The sequence below is a fragment of the Acipenser ruthenus genome, chromosome 11 (genome assembly GCF_902713425.1).
Source record: "Acipenser ruthenus chromosome 11, fAciRut3.2 maternal haplotype, whole genome shotgun sequence".
Classification (NCBI taxonomy): domain Eukaryota; kingdom Metazoa; phylum Chordata; class Actinopteri; order Acipenseriformes; family Acipenseridae; genus Acipenser; species Acipenser ruthenus.
In genome coordinates this window covers 39,257,338-39,277,295 of record NC_081199.1, presented here as the reverse complement: position 1 = coordinate 39,277,295, position 19,958 = coordinate 39,257,338, and the positions used below count along the sequence as shown (strand labels likewise).

The 19,958-nt window shown below is 39.2% G+C and overlaps 1 protein-coding gene across 1 annotated transcript; it reads right to left on the bottom strand.

The window, feature by feature from the left end:
- Positions 1–212: 212 nt before the first annotated feature.
- LOC117426993 (oxysterol-binding protein-related protein 11-like) lies at positions 213–18,097 on the bottom strand. Its single transcript, XM_034045296.3, has 13 exons — positions 17,650–18,097; positions 14,451–14,519; positions 13,527–13,702; positions 13,117–13,196; positions 11,632–11,814; positions 10,125–10,323; positions 8,495–8,646; positions 6,460–6,600; positions 5,541–6,015; positions 3,605–3,791; positions 3,279–3,461; positions 2,601–2,754; positions 213–2,385 (listed from the first exon to the last, which is right to left on the bottom strand). The coding sequence occupies exons 1-13, from the start codon at positions 17,763–17,765 to the stop codon at positions 2,329–2,331; spliced, it is 2,172 nt and encodes a 723-aa protein (XP_033901187.3). The 5' UTR covers positions 17,766–18,097; the 3' UTR covers positions 213–2,328.
- Between the last annotated feature and the right edge of the window lie 1,861 nt (positions 18,098–19,958).

The following is a 19,958-nucleotide window of genomic DNA, read 5'->3' as shown; positions in this document are numbered from 1 at the left end:
ACTTAAGATAGAAATAGGGAACCAGTTGTCTAAATGGACTGGGATTTAAATTCTGCTGGCTGAAAGGACCCACAAAAGCAGTACAGTAATGTCTAATTGCAGCCAACAGAGGGCACCATCACAACGACTACCACACTGGTTAATAGCCGCTTAAGTTTTAAAAGCTTAAAAACAGCTATTGGTATAAAAGTTATACTAAAAAACACAATAGATTACATGAGTGGTTTTTATTTATTTATTTATAGGTCATTCATTTTTCACACTTATCTAAGACTACAAGGAGTGTCATCTTAATTTATTTCAGTGCATTTCACAGGTCAGCAAAACGTAGAGTGGTTCTTTTACCCAGTAATGAGCATAAAACCACTCGATCTGTAAAGTCAATGTCCATCAATTGCATCTCATTTTCAAAGGTAACAGGAATACATTTTATAAACAAACTTGTTTGTTAAAGTTTGCAGATCCCTAAGTAGATGTTCTTGCTATTTCTGAAATATCAAAACGACGCCATGATATTGTTCATGATCCATGATGAAACAATAGATTGGCTTACCACTTTCCTCAGTACTGTAGTTGATAGGTTATGTTACTTACACTGACTGGAAGACATAATGTAAGAAGAAATAGTGTAAGGCACCACGCTGGAGAGATTAAGGTATCGTATGACAATGAAAATCAATACATTGAAAACCATCCTTTACCAACCTCTTTGTGTGGAGTTAAAGAAGCTCCTCCTTTTCCCCATGAGAATTGGTTCACTATACAAACTGACCATGCCCTCCACGTTTCCCCTTTGTGAACAATCAACTTCATATCTATTAAACTTGTTTGAAGATTGAGTTGTGAATCGCATTAACAAAAAAGAAACAGAAAAAAGCCTGACGTCAACCAGTGCAAACACGCTCCACACTTTCAGTTTAAGAGCCAGTGTGTGTGCGTTTGTTGCTGTTAATGTTATAAAATAAAAGCCTTCATTTTCATATAGGTACCAAGAGGTACTTTGATCACATAGTGTACGTTTAATCCAGAATCGTGACCACCTTCCTGAGGTGGTTCACTTTTAGTTTCTTAAAGCAAAAGCAGAAGCTGTCGATTATGCAATGAACAGCAGGATCTTAAAACCCATTTTTTAAGCAGCAAGACCCAACATATCGGGGAACGGCTGGCTGTTTTGCTTTAGTGGGGAGGGTAAAGGGGTTTGAGGCACCTCAAATCTATCCAACACTACAGCTAATTTCCCACATAATGGTGATTAATAAATGAGTTTAGTAGGATACCTGTTCTAAAACATTTCAGTGTCTTGACTCTAAGGATCAGGCTGGGAAGATTGCTTCCCAGATTAACTGAACTGAATTAATACAACATTATTGTATATTTTGTAATCATAGAAAATATGATTAAGTCTTTTGAAACAAAAGTACATTTCAGCATTTTTTTTTTTTTTTTTTTATATACACACACACCAGTACAGCATAACATGATGCTGAAGATATTAGCAGATCCCAAACGCCACAGTATACAGTTTTAGAAGGACGTGGTGGGGGAGAATGAAAAAAGCTTAAGAATGACAATATGCTTTTCCTCTCCCTTGGTATTAACAAGCAGAAGGTCATCTCAGAGTTCAGTTTAACAGCAGCTGGAGTTTATCCCTCGGCAGCAAACATCTCTCATTTTGATTATGTCTTTCGACATCAGTGAGATTCAATAATGATGGAGGAGAAAAAAAAAAAGTCTAAAAGTCAGGTTTGAAAGTAACTGCTACTTATTCCTTGATCGCAAAGTGAGAAGGCATCCTGTTTTGCAATACAATCTCTCAGTCATTTGCTTGGCGATGACAGGCAGTTCTTTCATATATTGGGTGGAAAAGAAATTGCGCAGGTCATTTCCACTCCTCATACACGGCGCATTGTGTGCACAAACTCCCAGATAGGATAACTTTGTAATCTCCAAGTAGAGTTCATCACACAAAACCAAGGCATCAACATTGCTCGCAGCTGCTCAAATCTAGCCTATCTTAAGGCAGCATCAGTAAAGTACCTCTTATAATGTACAAGCTGTACAAGAACACAGATTGATTCAAAGACATTAAGTACTTGAACATACAAAAGTATTCATGAATCGTTATAAAATATGCACCTCATGTCGTGTTGTATTTAAAGTGCCCTATAATATTGTTTTCTCTTTCACAGTACAGCCTTGCTAAGGGAAAAAGGGGAGTTAACTTTTTGTTGTTATAATTAAAAAACAAAACCCACACCTTATGGCTAAATTAAAACCTGACGCAGTCATTCAAAAGAATAGTTGTATTGTACTCTTGGGTCAGTGGATTTAAACGCTTGCTCCCGACGTTTTCCACAATGGTTTGTGATATACCCAACCTTCACCCTAAATAGAGGGAGAAAGAAGCAATGATCAGTTCATATATTTTATTAGCGATACTTATTAGTAACATGGACCCCTAATCCAGCTTCACTTTGTATCCAGGTCAGGACAGGTTTTGCTGCTTTTACTTTCATTAAAAACATTTTTGCAATGTTTCTTCCCCCCCCCCCCCCCCCCCCCCCATACAGACAATCTAATTTGCTGCTGTAATGACTTACCTCACTCTGAAAATATCTGGTGCACCACGCTGCCCCCGTCTCCGTGCGATGCCTCTCCTCGGCCCTCTGTCTCTCCTCTAACAGTCGCTTGTGTTCTGTTGCCTTCTCTATATCTCCCTCCCTCAAGGACTGGGTCACATGTTGCCACAGTCGCCTGCGTACAGGACGGCTTTATTAGTTCTTTACTTTTAACTTTTCATGGTTCATGCTTCTTGTACATTAATAATGTGTGACTTGCACATAGGATTAAAAAAGAGAAACAAAGGAAAGTTCTATTTAAGGATTAAGCGCTGAAAGGAATCTCCAGGAAGTCAGTGACATTCATGGCAGGGGCCCACACACTATCTATATCCGACTGGAGTGCTGGAGTTTGTCAAAACAGTTCACTGTGTGACTCCAGTGTAAACACAGAAGCAGTAATGATGCACTCCAAAATCCATCTCCAGGAGCAGCGAGAGGCAGGTTCACATGACCTGAAACATTCCTCCTGCTCATGTGAAACCCAAGTGAAAACCATGAATCTGGTTCTTTACTCAAATAAGCTTAATGACGCTCTCTTGCAATACAATGTTTAACACATGTAAGGTATAGTTCCTAATGAAGGAAAACCTAATAATTGGCCAACTTATTTTTGTGCAAGATTCCCTGATATGTGTCAGTGGTAAGTGAACTTCTCACCTGGACTCGTAGGATCCCTGCTTCTCGTTGGGCCGCACCCTCTTCTTCGTCACTGGGAGTTTGGGGACGTCCACCACTTTGGTTTCACCGTTGCTGTAGGAGAATTCAAGGACGCCATTCCACTCCCCCTGCACCCGACATGCCACTGTGTTGGTGGGATTGTGCTTCACTTCAGCTGTGACTCTGGGTAGAAAAGCAGAAGTTTAAACGTGGTTGGATGACGGTCAGCAACTGCTTAGCACCAACAAAATAAAGTCAATGAATGCAAACATGAACGTGTCATCGGATTCTATTGCTGAAATAACTAATGGCTAGCGGTACTTTACTTGTGCAGTTTGCCCCCATAGAAGGGTTTGGTTTGGAAGGTAATGGCTGCAGAGTAGCCGGTCTTCACACAGTTGACATTGACCTTCCCTCCCAGCTCCACCCAGGGCACTGTGAGTATGGAGCGAGCATATGCACAGGGCAGGGTGAAGGTGTATTCCTCATCGTGCTCCTGCAGGCACAAGAGACCTGGGGAAAGAGCACTGCATTAACAATCACGCACTGCAAGCATTATATACAAGTACAATACGAAAGGACTGTAGGAGTCTAGCAGAGTCTATGATAAAAGTCTGTAGAAGAAACCAAGTGTTAATTATCATTAAGACATTAAGGGCAACCGGGAGAAATAAGACATTTAATTCCTTTCTTTTCTGTAACAGATACAGTTTACTAGTAACAATATAAAATATTGTTGGGAATTAAGGAAGTTCATTTTACTACAAATATTTTAAAAATAGCAAAAGAATAGCAAACATATTTTTGGAACAAATATAATAGTGGGAAGAAATGATTTGTTGATGACTTTTGTTTATTTACAATTGATATTATTTAACTTTTATAAATATGATGTCCAAATAAACCACTTGATTTCAACACTGTGATTGGTTTCAAATGTTGTTTGTTTTTCAGAGGTTGTGTTGCCTAATTGTGTTTATAAATAAAAAAATGAGTGGGAGAAGCTTTCCTTTTTTTTGTTTTGGACAATAATTGCTTAAATTGGAATGGCAGGAAATCCCCAAAAAACTTTAACCAAAAGATACATCTTTAGAATAAGAAGCAGCAACGTGGTCAAACACATTTGCTATGCTGCAAGAATTAGAAACAAGAGAACACTGCTAAGAACCTGGTCACAAGAAACCACCTCAAATTTAAGAAAGGTGTTAAACTTTGGCCTGGCTCAGGAGGCAGACAAGCCAGAGCAGCACCACAGTGGCTCACTGGCGAGGATCTGTTAACACTGCTACCATTAACATGACCTCAGACACGGTGCTTTCACTACTGAGCCAAGGGACAGACCAGGGTCTGTCAATTCCCAAATTAGTGGGAACAGCAGTATAATACTTCAAATAATAATTAGGCAAACATAAACTAGAAATAGATTTCATGAGACACTCAGGGGTTGGAAATGTGTAGTGTGTGGCTTGTGTTTGAAGAAACACTTTAAAATAAGGACTTTATCTACTATCTGTGGAACATCTTGCGATGAGGTCTGCAGTCTCAAGTCTCATAGTACTGTTTTAGAGGTTTGTGATGACAGTGCCAAGCCTGTGGTACAGGTACTGTAGTATTGGTACATATGTGGCAGTTCCGCTGCACATGACCAGGTCCACATGGGCTGAGGGGGAAGCCTGTAGTAGGCTGCACTCCTCCCATTAGCAAGTAAGAAGCTAACCCTCAAATGTAAAACGTGTTTATTTGTTCTGAATTGCTAGTTGAAGTTCATTGTGAAGTGCCCAGTCTCATGAGCATGCTGGCGGCAGTCTGCATGCACGTGGATAAAGAGAAAGTAATCCATGTGAAGATGCCAATTGGGGGTAATTGGTGAATTCACCATCAATCTGCATATGAAAGAGGTATAAAACGAGACTGGGAAACAGAATCAGGGCAGTAGGAGAGCTGCAGTCCAAGATTAGTGCGAATCACAGCCTGCAAAACCATCTGCAGGTACTCCAAGATTAGTGTTAATCTGGGTCTGTGAAACCATCTGCAGGTACTCCAAGATTAGTGTTAATCTGGGTCTGTGAAACCAGCTGCAGGTACTCCAAGATTAGTGTTAATCTGGGTCTGTGAAACCAGGTGTTGGTTTAACCGTGGTACTGTAAAGTAAAGGCTCATGACTATCTGCTCTATCTCTGATGCATTTTCTGCTACTAGTACAATACAGCCAATTAAAAGTTTAACATCCAGGCATGGAAACACAAACCCTTGCATTCTTACCTTCTCCGATCATGGAAACTCCTATAGACATTCCCATGAATTTGCTCTTCGTCCACACATGGGTGTTTACACACATCCTCCTCTCCGCACACTCCGCATAAAACCCGGAAACAGGGGGATGATGGGACACCTGCTCTGCCACAAAGCGGACGTGATAAGAGTCTGAGGCCTCCTTCCCCCCCTCCAAACCAGCCTTGTTCAGGCTGCCCTGGGACGACAAGGAGCTGCCCTTGTGGGAGGGGACCCTCCACGAGCAGTGGAAAGTCTCCCCGATGATGGGGTTGTAAGGTTTCTTGGCGATGGCCCCCTTGCGCCCTTCGTGGAAGGATGTGAGGTAATACTCCACGAAGCGGATCATCCGGTCCTCAGGGTTAGCCCCATCAGTGATGGCGACAAACAGATCCGGATGGGACATAAAATCTGCATACATTTCAAGCAGGGAACGCTTCTCCAGGATGAAGGTAGGAAGAACCACCTGGGATCACAAAATAGAAATGTCAAATATTTTCATAATCAAAGCACAACCAAACAGTTTGTACATACACCATAGACAAAAAATGTTTGCAGTGATCTTTTAAATAAAAAGCAATGATAATATTGTACAGTGCCATATTTCGTGCTGAACTAGAGACAGTAACCTACATGTACCCTTTTAAATACTATGGGATCCACCTTGGTAGATTAGATTAGATCTCTGTATCATGTTTTTAAACATGTATGTCCATCTGCTGAGGGGTTTCAACATACTGAATTTTAATTAGTGCATCGATGTTCAAAGATTAGGTCTTGTTTGTCCCAGAGCTACAAAAGTTCATTCTCTTTTATGCGTGAGGAGCAACACAGGTTTAGTCAAATTAACTCCCTCTGCTCATCTCGTCCCAACTGGACTGATCACCTGATCCACGCTTCGATTACTTACTCTCGTCAAATCCATGCCCAGCTTGAGCTGGGACAGCAGGTGTAAGATGATGCTGCGCTCTTCCTCGATGGGCCCCAGTTCATCCTCCTTCTCAACAAAGGAATCCACGACCTCATCCTCTGGATCTATGTCGTCGTGTTCCTGTGAGGAATACCAGGATTTCTTTGGATTAAATTATGGTCTAAACCCAGGAATTGAATACAAAGCCTCGGGAAAGGAAGGTCCTGCTTCCCTGTTGGCCAGTATTGAGAAGCATCACAGACACTGCTTTATGGCTTTAGAACCACTCCTGGTGACATCATAATAACCTTTATTTGCAGGCAGCTTCAGGCTTCATTTGAAAACTTTGACAGGCTGTATAGCATAAGCAGGTGATTTAGTAGGATTTTCTTCTCATCCCACAAGTGAGGTCATAGCTTATTCTGATAATATAATTAACTATCTGAGGAGGATGTTATTGGCTCTAGCTAGGTTTGCATTGTTCTTTTGGGAAATACAGTACATTAAAGTAAATCGCTTCAGAATTCCCCCAGTCATGAATGGTGTCAAATTACAAGACCTGTAGGGTATTTATATACTTACATAATTGCTCAAAAAAACAAACAGTGCACTGGAGTACAGATCAGTACTGTTTCTTCTGCTGAGCAGTACATTAAACTTCCCATTTAACATGACCCTACATGAAGACATGAACAACTGACAACCTTCCCCTTAGTAACAGCTCCTACAAAGGCTGCTTCTGATCGGTGATGTTGCTTCATTATATTATACTATGACAATTTCTCTGACAAACACAGCCAGCCCATATTAGTGTTGCTTTATATTGTTATACATTTACAGTGTACCTATATCAACCTTACCTATTCTGGAATTAGAACAACTCTGAAACTCAGCCCAGACTCCTCAGAGCTATCTCTTGTGCTTTCATTACCCTGTAGTTCTCCCTTCGCGCTGAGACAGCCAAATTAAGAGGCAACTGCAGAGGCTTGTGACCTGGTCTCCTGGCAACAATACCATTGCTAAAAGCACCACACACACGATACCACAATTTACATTAGATAGAACTTTTTGTATTATTATTATTATTATTATTGTTATATTATGGTTGGTAAAGATAGATTCAAAAGGAAAGATTCTTTTAAATAATAATAATAATAATAATAATAATAATAATAATAATAATAATAATAATAATAATAATAATAATAAAACAACACACTATAGAATCCAGAATGCAACCAAATCAATATTAAGTTCAGCATACTGAATGTCTTTGTTCTTTACAATAAGTAACTCAGATATACTTAAGAAACTAAGAAATGTGACTAAGAACCTGGAGCTGGTCCCATATCATAAATTAGAACCCGATGAGATCAGAGGAAAAGTATAGTAGACATCTGCCAACATCCTAAATAGAGATGCCAGCTTTGAGAAAGCAAGATACGTGGCTAAAACCGAGGAAGTTTAATATGGACTATTGTCTTTCAAACAATTTATCACAAAGTGCAATAAAACAACTTTACTCTTCCTATGTGGAAAAGTGATTTTTTATTCCATTTATGCTAGCAATGCAAGTTATTCTAGTGCTTGCTAGTTTTAAAGACATGCATGAGCTTGCCACTTGTCACAGAGGAAAATTAAGCTCATAGTGAAAACCTAGAATGGATATACAACCTACTGCTAGCAGGATAAAATGTATCATGATACACGGTCAAATAAATACCATTAACTGCTCAGATATATTTTGATCACAATGCTGGTAATATCTACCAGTTGATATTAAATAGTAGCATAGGAAAAAGATCCCAACAGAGGCTCCCTAACCTGTTTCACCATATGAAATGACTAACATTTTAAATGCTGTTTTTCAGATCTACAGGCCCTGGGAGCAGCTATGTATTTTAGCAGAGCTGGCACCAGCACCAATAGTGCAGTACACCTGGTACATAGCGAAGAAAAAAACAAAAAACAGCCCTGCAGATGCAAGTAAAAACATAAACCAGATTAGTACAGAGAGACTTTAACAAAGACCTACCGCACTTAAGTGGCAGGGCTCCGGGCTGATCTGGACCATACAGTTGTCTGGCGACTTGCTGCTCTCCCGGGTGGAGAAGCTCTGGAGGGTGTTGCCATTCTTCAGGTGATCAGACAGAGGCAGCTTGGGCTCCAGCCACTCGATGGTCGCCTCTGAAATGAACGGACGTTTAGGCTCCAACTTGCTCATGCTTTGCCCCTAAACCCTAGCACTGAACAACCGTCTAAAGGGTAAGAGCTTGTAATTTCAACCTATACATCTGCCAAAACACCAGAGGCAGCGGTTTAACCTGAAAGTGAAGACACGGAATGATGGGGAAAAAAAACAAAAAAACAGCAGCATTGTGCCCCGCCCAGCTTCAAACCAATACAGCACCCGATTGGTTAAACACATTTAATTCATGCAAATAGAGCTCCATGAAATATGAACGGGAGTAACCAGATCCTGAAAGACACCCAACTCTGGCTGACAGACGTGAATAAACAGCGCTTTTTCAGAACTTATTTAACTGTTCCATGCCCGAATCTATTACGCTTTCCTTCGGTTTAGGAGAAAGTGTTACTTGGTACAGACAGCAGGAATGTACAATGTGAGCTGTATCATAAGACAATCGGTAGGTTGCTAGTGAATTCAGTAATTGTTGATAAAAAGAGGATACCAAACAAAAAGATTGTTACCAATTTAAACCTGGATATTTAAGCACTAAATATAATGCAAACAAAAAAACCCCAACAACTTATTAGTTTCAGTTGACAAAGTAAGAATGAGTGGCTGCTGAATTAATAATAGCACCCTTCACTGTTTAATGACAGAAAGGCCGGGGTACAATTTGGAAAGCTGTCAACCTTTTCAGTAAACGGCTCCCAGTGTCTGGTTACTGCAGCTAGCCTATCAAGGTGGATAAGATTCCTCATTAATTATAAAGAAATATTCCGCTCCCTTCTTCAAAGCCAGTACTACACAGAGCCCCAGAAACCTCAAAAGACCAAGTAAATCAAAAGCCATCTAATTAAGTCTGTCATTTTAGCCTTGAATAAAACAGTATATGTTTTATACAGTTCAGCTTCAGGCACCAGAAAAAGGAGGGCTGCAAAGGCTCATCATAGAATCACTTTAAGGCACCAGTCTGTCCAGGTGTACCTTTTCCTTTAGAGGCTAGAAACCAAAATGCACAACAAAACAACAACAAAACTATCCATGTGAGTGAATCCATTTTTGGGGTTGCTTTTATGCCGAAGTACTTATATGAATGCTCATTAGATAATCTCATAAGCTCAGCTTCCCTGGGAAATCATACATGTTTAGGTTAATGTAACACTTAATGTATTTGCTTACGATTGTAAGTCGCCCTGGATAAGGGCGTCTGCTAAGAAATAAATAATAATAATAATAATACGATAGCGCTCCACAGGTTATCATGTGGGCCACATCATGTATACTTGACAGCGGCCCTTAAAAGGGTTAAACTAAATAAATGGAAACCGTGATAATAAATTAGACTGAAATAACATTAAGCAGTGTCTCATCTAGCTAGAAAACGATTGAATTCCTAAGACAACCACCGCACTCCCTGTGCTATCCCAAACTGGAAGAGCAGACACACTACAGTGTGATGCAGGCCCATTCTCACCTGGGACTGGGCACTTCTGCTGGGCTGCTTGCTGGAGCTGTAGAATGTGGAGGCAGTCATTGAGGCAGTTCATGGTTGCCATCGATGTGGCTTTGAGCAGGAGCAGGTCCCGGTCCAGGGGAGCCAGCCCACCAGAGGCAGGCAAGCTCGCTATTGTCTGGATCAGGTCCCTGTGCTGCCCTTCAGCCTGGGTCATCATCTGCAAACACAAGAGGGGGAGAAGAAGCATTACTAAAACACATGTCTCAAGTACAGAAAGGAGTTAGTATGCAAAGAAGATTTGAGACAAAAAAACAAATTAATCAAATCAGTCCCACATATCGAACAGCGCCTAATTCAGCATTAGTAAAATATGGTACTCAACAATAAAAGTATTGTACTAGCTTACAATGTTGTTTAATTCAAACATGAGCTAAAGCAGATTGCAAGAATGGTTTTAAGATTTTTAACATAAAAAAATAAATAAAATGTTGGACCTAGTGAACACACATGCGAAGTGTGGAGTAGTGGTTAGGGCTCTGGACTCTTGATCGGAAGGTCGTGGGTTCAATCCCAGGTGGGGGACAATGCTGCTGTACCCTCGAACAAGGTACTTTACCTAGATTGCTCCAGTAAAAACCCAACTGTATAAGTGGGTAATTGTAGGTAAAAATAATGTGTAAAAAAATAATGTAATTGTATATAAAAATAATGTGATATCTTGTAACAATTGTAAGTCGCCCTGGAAAAGGGCATCTGTTAAGAAATAAATAATAATAATAATAATAATAATAATAATAATAATAATAATAATAAAAGTACATTTTAGTCTCCCTGCCCAACCCTGAAAAGAATCTAACAAAAAGGCACAGCAATGTAACAAAAGCCCTTGGTAACATCTTGCAGGTGGGACGGATCGCTATACAAATGACACATGAGAACTCAGGGGTCATAAACTGTCAGGTCTGTTCTATAAAAACATAATCACTCTACAGAGCAGCGCATTGACCCGGATGAATGATAAACTGAGTCCAGGATGATCTGTGCCTGGATAAACTCACTACACTTAAATCCAAAACAAAAAACACACACACACGACAAAACCTGAAACAGTACAGACTATGAAGGGAGAGACTTCCATAACTGAAGGCTCAACAAAGGGCGATCCAAGTACAGTAATTATACAGAAATCAATACACAAGATCATCCATTAAATTTCTTATTTGCTGTAACCCCAATCAGGCATCTAAAATGGTGGTGGATAGGTACATATACATTTTGTATTAAGCAAAGTACCATTGAAACAGTTTGCTGGTATGAAAACAATGTTTTCTGTTTCTGGATTATTATATTGAAAACTATACTGGGATAAACAGTCTGTAAAGGTTTTTTTTCTTTAGCATGATTCGCACCAGTTATATTTTGTATTTCCACCGATCCCCAATTTGGTTATGCCCAATCATTGTGTTTTACTAAACTGTAGAATCTCAGGTCTATGATAGCCTGACTGCTTGTGTAAAACACTGACCTCCCGCACAGCCATCAAGTGGTCTGGCTGCAGGGTCCTCCTGCTCGAGGAGGACGATCCTTTGTGTTGCGACACGTTGAAGAAGGAGGCAGCGTTCTGACTGGCTCTCCTCAGTAAAAGGGGGGAACCACTGCTGCTCTGCGATGCCATTGAGAAACTCCGAGATTTCAGGGGGGGATTACTCTACCAAGAGAAAATAAATAATTAAAATCAAATGATTAAATTAGTTAAATGTGGGGAGAAAAAAACAGGAGTCCAGAAAGCAGTCACTGTAATTTTAACATTGACCACTAGAGGATAATGATGCATGACATGGCACCTGCAGGGGTTCCCAAACTTTACCTGAGGTCCACCTGTTCAGCTGCATTAGGCACTGCAGCCCAGTATTAGCACTCCTTGGGAAAATGTCAGATATGTTTTCTATGTTTAAAGCTGTACCATTATAAATAAACCTAATATAAACTGTCCTTTATTCATTTGAATAATTAATGTAAAAGATGGAAACCACATAGACTGAAAAAAAAAAAATTGAAACACTAATTTTAGTAAATAAAATAACTTGCAAAAACTAAACAGACGTTCTTATCAAACCTTTAAAATTAGGTACCTTTGTATAATTGAATTTTAGAAATGCAGTTATTTTTCTTGGTCATCAAACAAGAAAGAAGTGCATGTCTCTTATTATTCCCATTCATAAATACCTGAACAGGAATCACTTTTGAGTAAAACCAGTACAACATGCACAGAAACATAACTCTTAAATCCTAATTTCTGAACACTGTGCAACTAAAACGTCCAGCCGTTACCTCTCACACTGAACTGTCATGCACAAAAAAGACAAACGTGCACAATACAGAAGGAAACGAGAGCCTTGCATAAGTTATTTTTTTCACCACTCCTCTGTACAACCAAATACAACTTGCAAAATCACATTCAGTTGGTTTGCAAACACACCCCCAAAAAAAAAAAAAAAAAAAAAAAAAAAAAAACCACGGACCACGGCTGTGCCACTTAACCAAAAGAAAACTTCTGAAAATAAATACATCTGCAGCGAAATTTGAATCAGTCAAAAAACTTTGAAATGCCGGTCAAGCTATCAGACACGTATCTTGCAATTAGACGCTTAACTTGTACAGATAGTTTCCCTGTTTCAGACAGTGAAATTCTTCACTCCGAGAGACTTAGAATTGCACTGGAATAAAACGAGCGATGAAATACACAGTCACACATTTTCAAAAAGAATGAAAAATGTAGTATGAAAGAAATCTCACTAATAGCTTATGTAACAGTCACAGGACGATGCTATGTTTAAATTATTGAGAAGAGACATTTTTGCTGCTAACTATTAAAATTGACCAAAAATGCAGCCACCATGCATGAAAGGGTTAAGTGATATCTGAATTTAACAGATTAACTACATTATTTTTGTGCTCCGATGAAGAAAACTAAATGTACCTTTTGAAGAGAATTTTGACAAACGCATACCTTGCCTAGGGCCTCTGTGTGATGCTGTGTGCAGATCTGCAACCTGCTAACCCAGTGCTGTCGCTCTTTTGCATCTGTACCTGGAAAGCAAATCATAATAGGAACCAGTTACTGGAGCTACTAAAAAACAAGAACCAGACTGTGTCGGCAAAAAAAAAAAAAATGTTGTTAATAAAATAAAAGCTTATCCATTAATATCAAACTCAGTTTAAATCAATTGAATCTAGCAATAACACAGCCCAATTGAGATGCACTATCCTGTTTCTAGCTGAAATGGCTTGACCATCAATGAGCCAGTCCAGAGTCTAGCCCAGATCTCCTGGGTCAAACCACCTTCTACCTCCAACCCTCCTGGTTCTAAGAGCCTCATCTCTCCTCCCTGGCCTGAGAGGAGCCCTCCACACTGCTACCTCTCAGTTTGTACTGCTCCCCGCTGATGGCGTTGACGGTGAAGGTGTGCGAGTCCTCATCGCTGGGGGAGATGACAGCCCCGGCCAGCGGCAATGTCCCCCGGGGCTTCTGAGCTCTGGACTGCTCATTCACAAAGTACTCCAGCATCCCCGCCTCATTGTTCAAGACGAAAAATCTGCACAACAGCATCATCAAAAACAGCACTCTTTCAGAGCTCAAAATAACCGTCCTAGGCTAACTGAATAGATTTAATGTCTAACACTAAACTAATACATTATATACAATAATAAAAAAATAATACAAAACAGTTTTTAGCAAAACAATTGCAAACTTTATAAAAAAAAAAGGTAGGACAGTTTTTAATATAATCTCCTTCACATCCAGATGACTTTCCATTTATTATGGCTTGTGTGGTTTCCTTATTGTATTACCCAGGTACATTGGTTATTATTATTATTATTATTTATTTCTTAAACGCCCTTATCCAGAGAGACTTACAATTGTTACAAGATATCACATTATTTTTTTACATACAATTACATTATTTTTTACACATTATTTTTACATACAATTACCCATTTATACAGTTGGGTTTTTACTGGACCAATCTAGGTAAAGTACCTTGCTCAAGGGTACAGCAGCAGTGTCCCCCACCTGGGATTGAACCCACGACCCTCCGGTCAAGAGTCCAGAGCCCTAACCACTACTCCACACTGCTGCCCTATAATCCCATTCCCGAGCATCTGGAATCAGCCCATATTGACATTCCTGTTAAATCCAGCGCTGTCTTCTAAAGCACAGCTGATCGATGGTAATGCACTGTCTGTGCCACAGAGCTAAGCTTAGAAATGAGAGACATGGCACTAAAAGGGAATACTATTGATCAGCTTCTTTCATCCCGCTCAGCGGTGCATCACACTTACCGATACTGCCAGCCTGTGACGAGGTTGGTGTATTTCATCAGGTAACCACAGATGTTCTCCATGTGATCACTATGAAGAATACAATACAATAATAGTTGTAAACCAGGAGTATGATCAGTATAAAATGTTGATGCCACATTCTTGTCACCCTTTCATAACAGAGATAGTTCTGGCGAATCCAAGTATTGGAATTCTGACAACTCAAACAATGTTGAGGGCAAACAGGTTTTTGTGATTCAAAACATACCTTTGAAACTGCTGTGAGATCTTTTAAAACATGCATATAAAACACAAGTGTCCTGTAATAAAGTTAAAATAATACGTTGCTGCATTAGTTGGTACAGCCAATGTGCTGCTGCCAAGAAAACAAAGACTAATGTAAAGAGTGGTTGAGTGGCTGAGCTTTAAGTTCGTTTTCCATTTTTTTATGATTTAAGCATGATTTAACATATTTAGCAAACTAAAACCTCCATGAGCAAAATCTTTGTGAACTGTAAAACTCATTAGACCAGTACAAAAACCAGTGCTTTAACATTTACAGGACAGTTCCGTAGCCCATTCAGTACTTAACCATATTACATTTAGACTTAACTGATTCTAATAATGTCAGTGTTGCTTTTAGGTTGCTTACATAATGTTTCAACTTTCACGGAGCTGAGAATCTTTTTCACTTTTTAATATTAACTGTAGATCACAGGTTGTAGCTGGATCATTGGAGTGAGCACAACACATGTATCAGGAAGTAGCTGCAAAACTGATTTGAAATCCTTGGTTAGCTCTCCGTATTTAACAAACACAAAAAAACACAGTAAACAGTGCAGTCTAGTGGTCATAACTAAACACTGTCTTGCTATGTGAAGCTGGGACTGTAACATTAATATAACTGCTAACAATGTTTTATTTATTTTTAAATACATTTAATTTACATGCTTACTGTATAACCTAAAACACTAACTTATTTTTTTTTTTTTTTAGGATTGATCTCAATAAAATTTTATTCCATCAGTCCAGGCTGTTTTAGTTTGGAATGTTGTTTCTGATAATCCCGGCTAAAGTCTCAATAACAATAAAATAATTTTCTTTAACCAGGAACTGCTACAGTCCTGGGTGCCTCCAGAAATAACCTTCGACTTTTAAAAAGCAGTGCTGTTTACAATACAAAGATCAACAGCTGTATGAAGCCCATATAGACTTGGGGCCCCACGTGATCTGTCCAAATGATCAAACAGATATTAGAGAGCATTAAAGCTGGGTCTATTTCCTACACTAGAGGCCTTCCACCCTACTGTAACCCTACCATTTTTCAGTCCTTTGCATTTTTCGCTCATTAAATAAGTTCCTCCACAAATCTAAGTTGGAGAGATCCTAAAGAGTCTGAATTGAAATTGGTTTGATCTCAAATCGGCTGCTGATGGAATCGATCTGATATCAGATTGCTTTGAGGTCTGTCCCAGTGGCAGGTGGAAAAGTGGCATAAGATGACAAGGGTCCCAATCCGAGCCGGGTCAATATAATCTGGGCAAGACCCTAACCAGAACCCACAACAATAGGCAAGAAACACTTAAAAAATTGATCAATGTGAATCAACCGGCAATACTGTAAAAGTCAATTAATCCATGTCCAACCAATTGCTCAACAAATCAGTCTGGTCAGTCTAGGTACCTAACCTACTGTAGAATGGTCTGGTTGTAAATCTGTCAAAGAAGAAAGCCTGTGTGTCTTTGCCAACTGATAGCTCCTTTTAAAAAGAAATATACCATGTAGAAAAAAGTTTCAAAAAGTCCTTGTCCAGATTCTGTTACAAAACAAATGCCAGTACTACCAGATCACTATACTGTAGTGATCTGGTAGTATACTGTGGCTCCCACTGCAATAACTGCCTCCCAAATAATCCTCATTCAATCACCTCACTGCACACAGTAGGTGCTTCGATGGAAAATGTTGTGCATTCACTATCAAATCTAAGGGCTTTAAAGGGCAAATGGAATCACAAGCAAAAAGTACACTCTGCAATAATTCTGCAACATGTCTCAATAAATCACAGGACCCGTTCACCAGATTGCTAGCAAATCACCCATGTTTTGAACGCAAGTTTATAATGCAATTGCACATGGTTGTTGCCTACCCTCAGTTGTATACTTCGTCTGTAACAGTAAACAGTGCCGCACACCCTGGTTTGTATAGAGTAGAAACAAACAGACAAGGCGTATTATTTCAACAGTTTTTGTCTTCTGTTAGTACCATCAATACCATTTATAAATTAACAGAGTTGGGGTCAATTCCAAATGTGTTGGTAAACTCCAATTCAATTCAAGAATTTGAATTTGAATTGAAAAAACCTTCAGGATACAGAATTGGAATTTGAATTGGAAAGGAAATATAATTTAATTCCATGAAATTCCACTCATTTTAAAAAGGTCGAATGCCACATTTATTTTATACATCACTATAAACAACACTGATTGCAACAGCATTAATATATACTTTCAAATGCTGTCTCTTAAGCATGGCTCAAAGCTTTCAAAACTTAGTTGTTTGCATTTTCGTAATGAGATGTTTATGAGCTACAGTAGTCCTTAATTATTTGTTTTTCTGTATTCATCCGTTATTTAATCCTTTAGTTTTTCACTCCTATGTTGTTACATGCCACTCATTTTTAAACCTTCTATTTGTTTCCATTTTTTTAGCCTACAGACTGCAGAACCACCGCCCTGCTGTTTTAAATATATAATTTAGCCATGTGCGCTCACACACTGTCAGCAGCCGGTTAGGTGTTTATAGTTAACCTCGCCCAACAGAAAGGAAACGTACACCAGTACGACTGTGCTTTTATTTGAAAGGAAATGCAACGTTGTTAACTCGATCGCTAAGTCGCAAAGTACTACAATGTTGTTATAAAAAAAACAAACTGTTGTCCGCCATTACAGGATTTTTCTCCAGTACCCCAGTTTGAAAACCTCTGGGCTACACAGACACATCTGCTCATTTTTCCAGTACGTTATTGGTGTCTGTCACACCGCACTTGACAACAATCAGAATCACTATCGTGGTTTTTGCATCAGTACAATTCTATGAGTATTGTTATTCACCTGGACTCTTCGCCTCTCTAAATTGCATTTTAAATATCTGATAACCTTTTTGGGGATGTGAAACTGCTGCATTTTAACAAAACAAAGCGCAGGCCGATTTCCAGTCTCACCTGTACTGCCAGTCTTTTGAGTTCCCCTTCAGAGCGGCAGGAGTTTTATTTTGGTTGTACAGCTCCTGTTTTTCCTCGCTTTCAGAGACTGGCATTGCTGTCGTTTCCGCTTGCATCACCCCCGATTAAACTCCCAGATAAAGTGAGAAGGGGTCTGTGCGGGTATCGCACAGTTAAAAACAGCACCACCCCCACCGACGGGGCCTCGCCTCTTCCTTCCAAGCCTCCACAGTGTGTTATTAACGACTGGAAAGGTGCAGAAATAGAGTAGAACAAACCACCATGCTGCACCGTGCTAGAAATGGTTCTTCACTACCTTCAACACAGTATAAACCAGAAATAATGTCAGACTCCCATCACTCTTTACAGTGAGAAGCACCTTACTCTCATCCCTCCTTGAAAATGACTCGAAAAAGATTCACTGAATCACGTGATTTTGCGTTCCGGGCAAATGATCACTTCCTAGGTCAGCTATTGGAGGGCGGAAAAGTGGTGTCATTTTTTGATGTGCTGGTACAGTCAAAGATATTCTATCATGTATATAGAATATCATCGGTACATAGTCTGTCATCGAAAGGTATATGAATGTTAATGTGTGAAATGTAGCAGACATTTTACATTGATAATCACCAACATATAGACGCAAGACGGATACTACACTGGACTCGTATGATTTATCTAATTATACAAATTGCTCACAAAGCTGTATTTTATATTTTTACTAAGTGAGTGCAGGCTATGGTTTGGTCAGCATCTTGTGTTTTAATAATATCGGGTTTTTTTTTAAGTATGCCAAGTATTATTTAACATTTTTTTTAAACTAATTATTCAAATATTTTTCACGCCACAAGTGCTTTCAGAACTCATTATGACATAGAATGCAGCTCTGTGACACTAATCCGACCAACGTAATGTTATAATGATAATTAGAAAAAATGTCATAAGAATAATTTTAGTTAATTGTTTTCATTAAGGCGGTTATATTTGACTTTTTTTTAATTAAGAAAAGCAACAGGGGTTCGCCATTATCTGAACAAAAATACTGTTGTTATTCTTGATAAAGGACGAAACGTATTATGGAACGCATGCATCATATAACCCTAGATGCTGCTGTGAGAAATAATGATGTCACAACACCGTCATGCAAGGAATGACATGACATCATCACAACGCAGTGCTAATATTATTTGGTATAATTTTGCCTAGTTCAAGTAAATTATTAGGTAAATGCCTTAATCAGTGTTTTGACATTAGGATATGTTGTTCCGTAACCTACTGCATCATTAATTATAAGTCACGTAAAAGAAATCAACCAATCACAATTTGAGTTTCTTTGATAGTCTCTTCACTTAGGCAACAAATTACCCCACAAACAACCTAGTTATTAGCAAACACACAGTCCATGAGGTGGACTATTAAAATAGCAGGAAACCTGCAAAAAAGCTAATTAGGAATGGCACATGTACAATTTGCTTGAGTTAACTGCTTGAATGTAGAACCCTGCTCTACTATAACTAGCTCTGAAACTAGCAGCCACAGCGTCCACACCTACCATAGTTTATTCCTAACGACAACTTGTGTAGGAGGAGACAATCAAAAAGTACTTACAAATTATAGGGCTACTGTAAAATGAAATCTCCTGTGAGTCATACTTAGCAAGATAATCAAGTTATTAAATGCCACACCTTCAATTTCAAATGCTAACTCATCAATCAAGGCTTAATGGTATTCTCTGGTTCATTACCGTAACCCCCCCCCCCCCCCCCAAGAAGAATCTTAGTGGGGTATTTATTTATTTATTTATGTATAAATCTTAAACAAGTTTTAATTGTGACAGTACTACTGTAGGATAGCCTACCATCCATGTGCCTACTTACAGTATGATTTGTTCAATTTTGAATGTTATTTATTATTATTATTAAGCAGATGCCTTTATCCAAGGCATCTTACAGAGACTAGGGTGTGTGAACTATGCATTAGCTGTAGAGTCATTTACAACAACATCTCACCCGAAAGACAGAGCACAAGAAGGTTAAGTGATTTGCTTAGGGTCATGCAGTGAGTCAGTGGCTGAGCCAGGATTTGAAGCAGAAACCTCTATGGTTACAAGCCCCTTTCTTTAACCACTCAATCACCCAGCCTCCTAGTTCCCTATAGTTCAGCAAAACATATGAATCAAATAACATTTTAAATAAGCTATAGCATTGGTTCTGGGGCTGCAGTTCCCATTACATCTCTCTCTCTCTCTCTCTCTCTCTCTCTCTCTCTCTCTCTCTCTCTACATAGGCTTAGAATTACTGTTCGTATTA

Coding starts and splice junctions, on each gene's coding strand:
- LOC117426993 (XM_034045296.3), bottom strand. CDS start 17,765: ATGCAAGCGGAAACGACAGCAATGCCAGTCTCTGAAAGCGAGGAAAAA. Junction 13,197..13,526: donor GGAGCAGTACAAACTGAGAG/GTAGCAGTGTGG, acceptor TTTGCTTTCCAG/GTACAGATGCAAAAGAGCGA. Junction 3,462..3,604: donor TATGGGGGCAAACTGCACAA/GTAAAGTACCGC, acceptor TTTTCTACCCAG/AGTCACAGCTGAAGTGAAGC.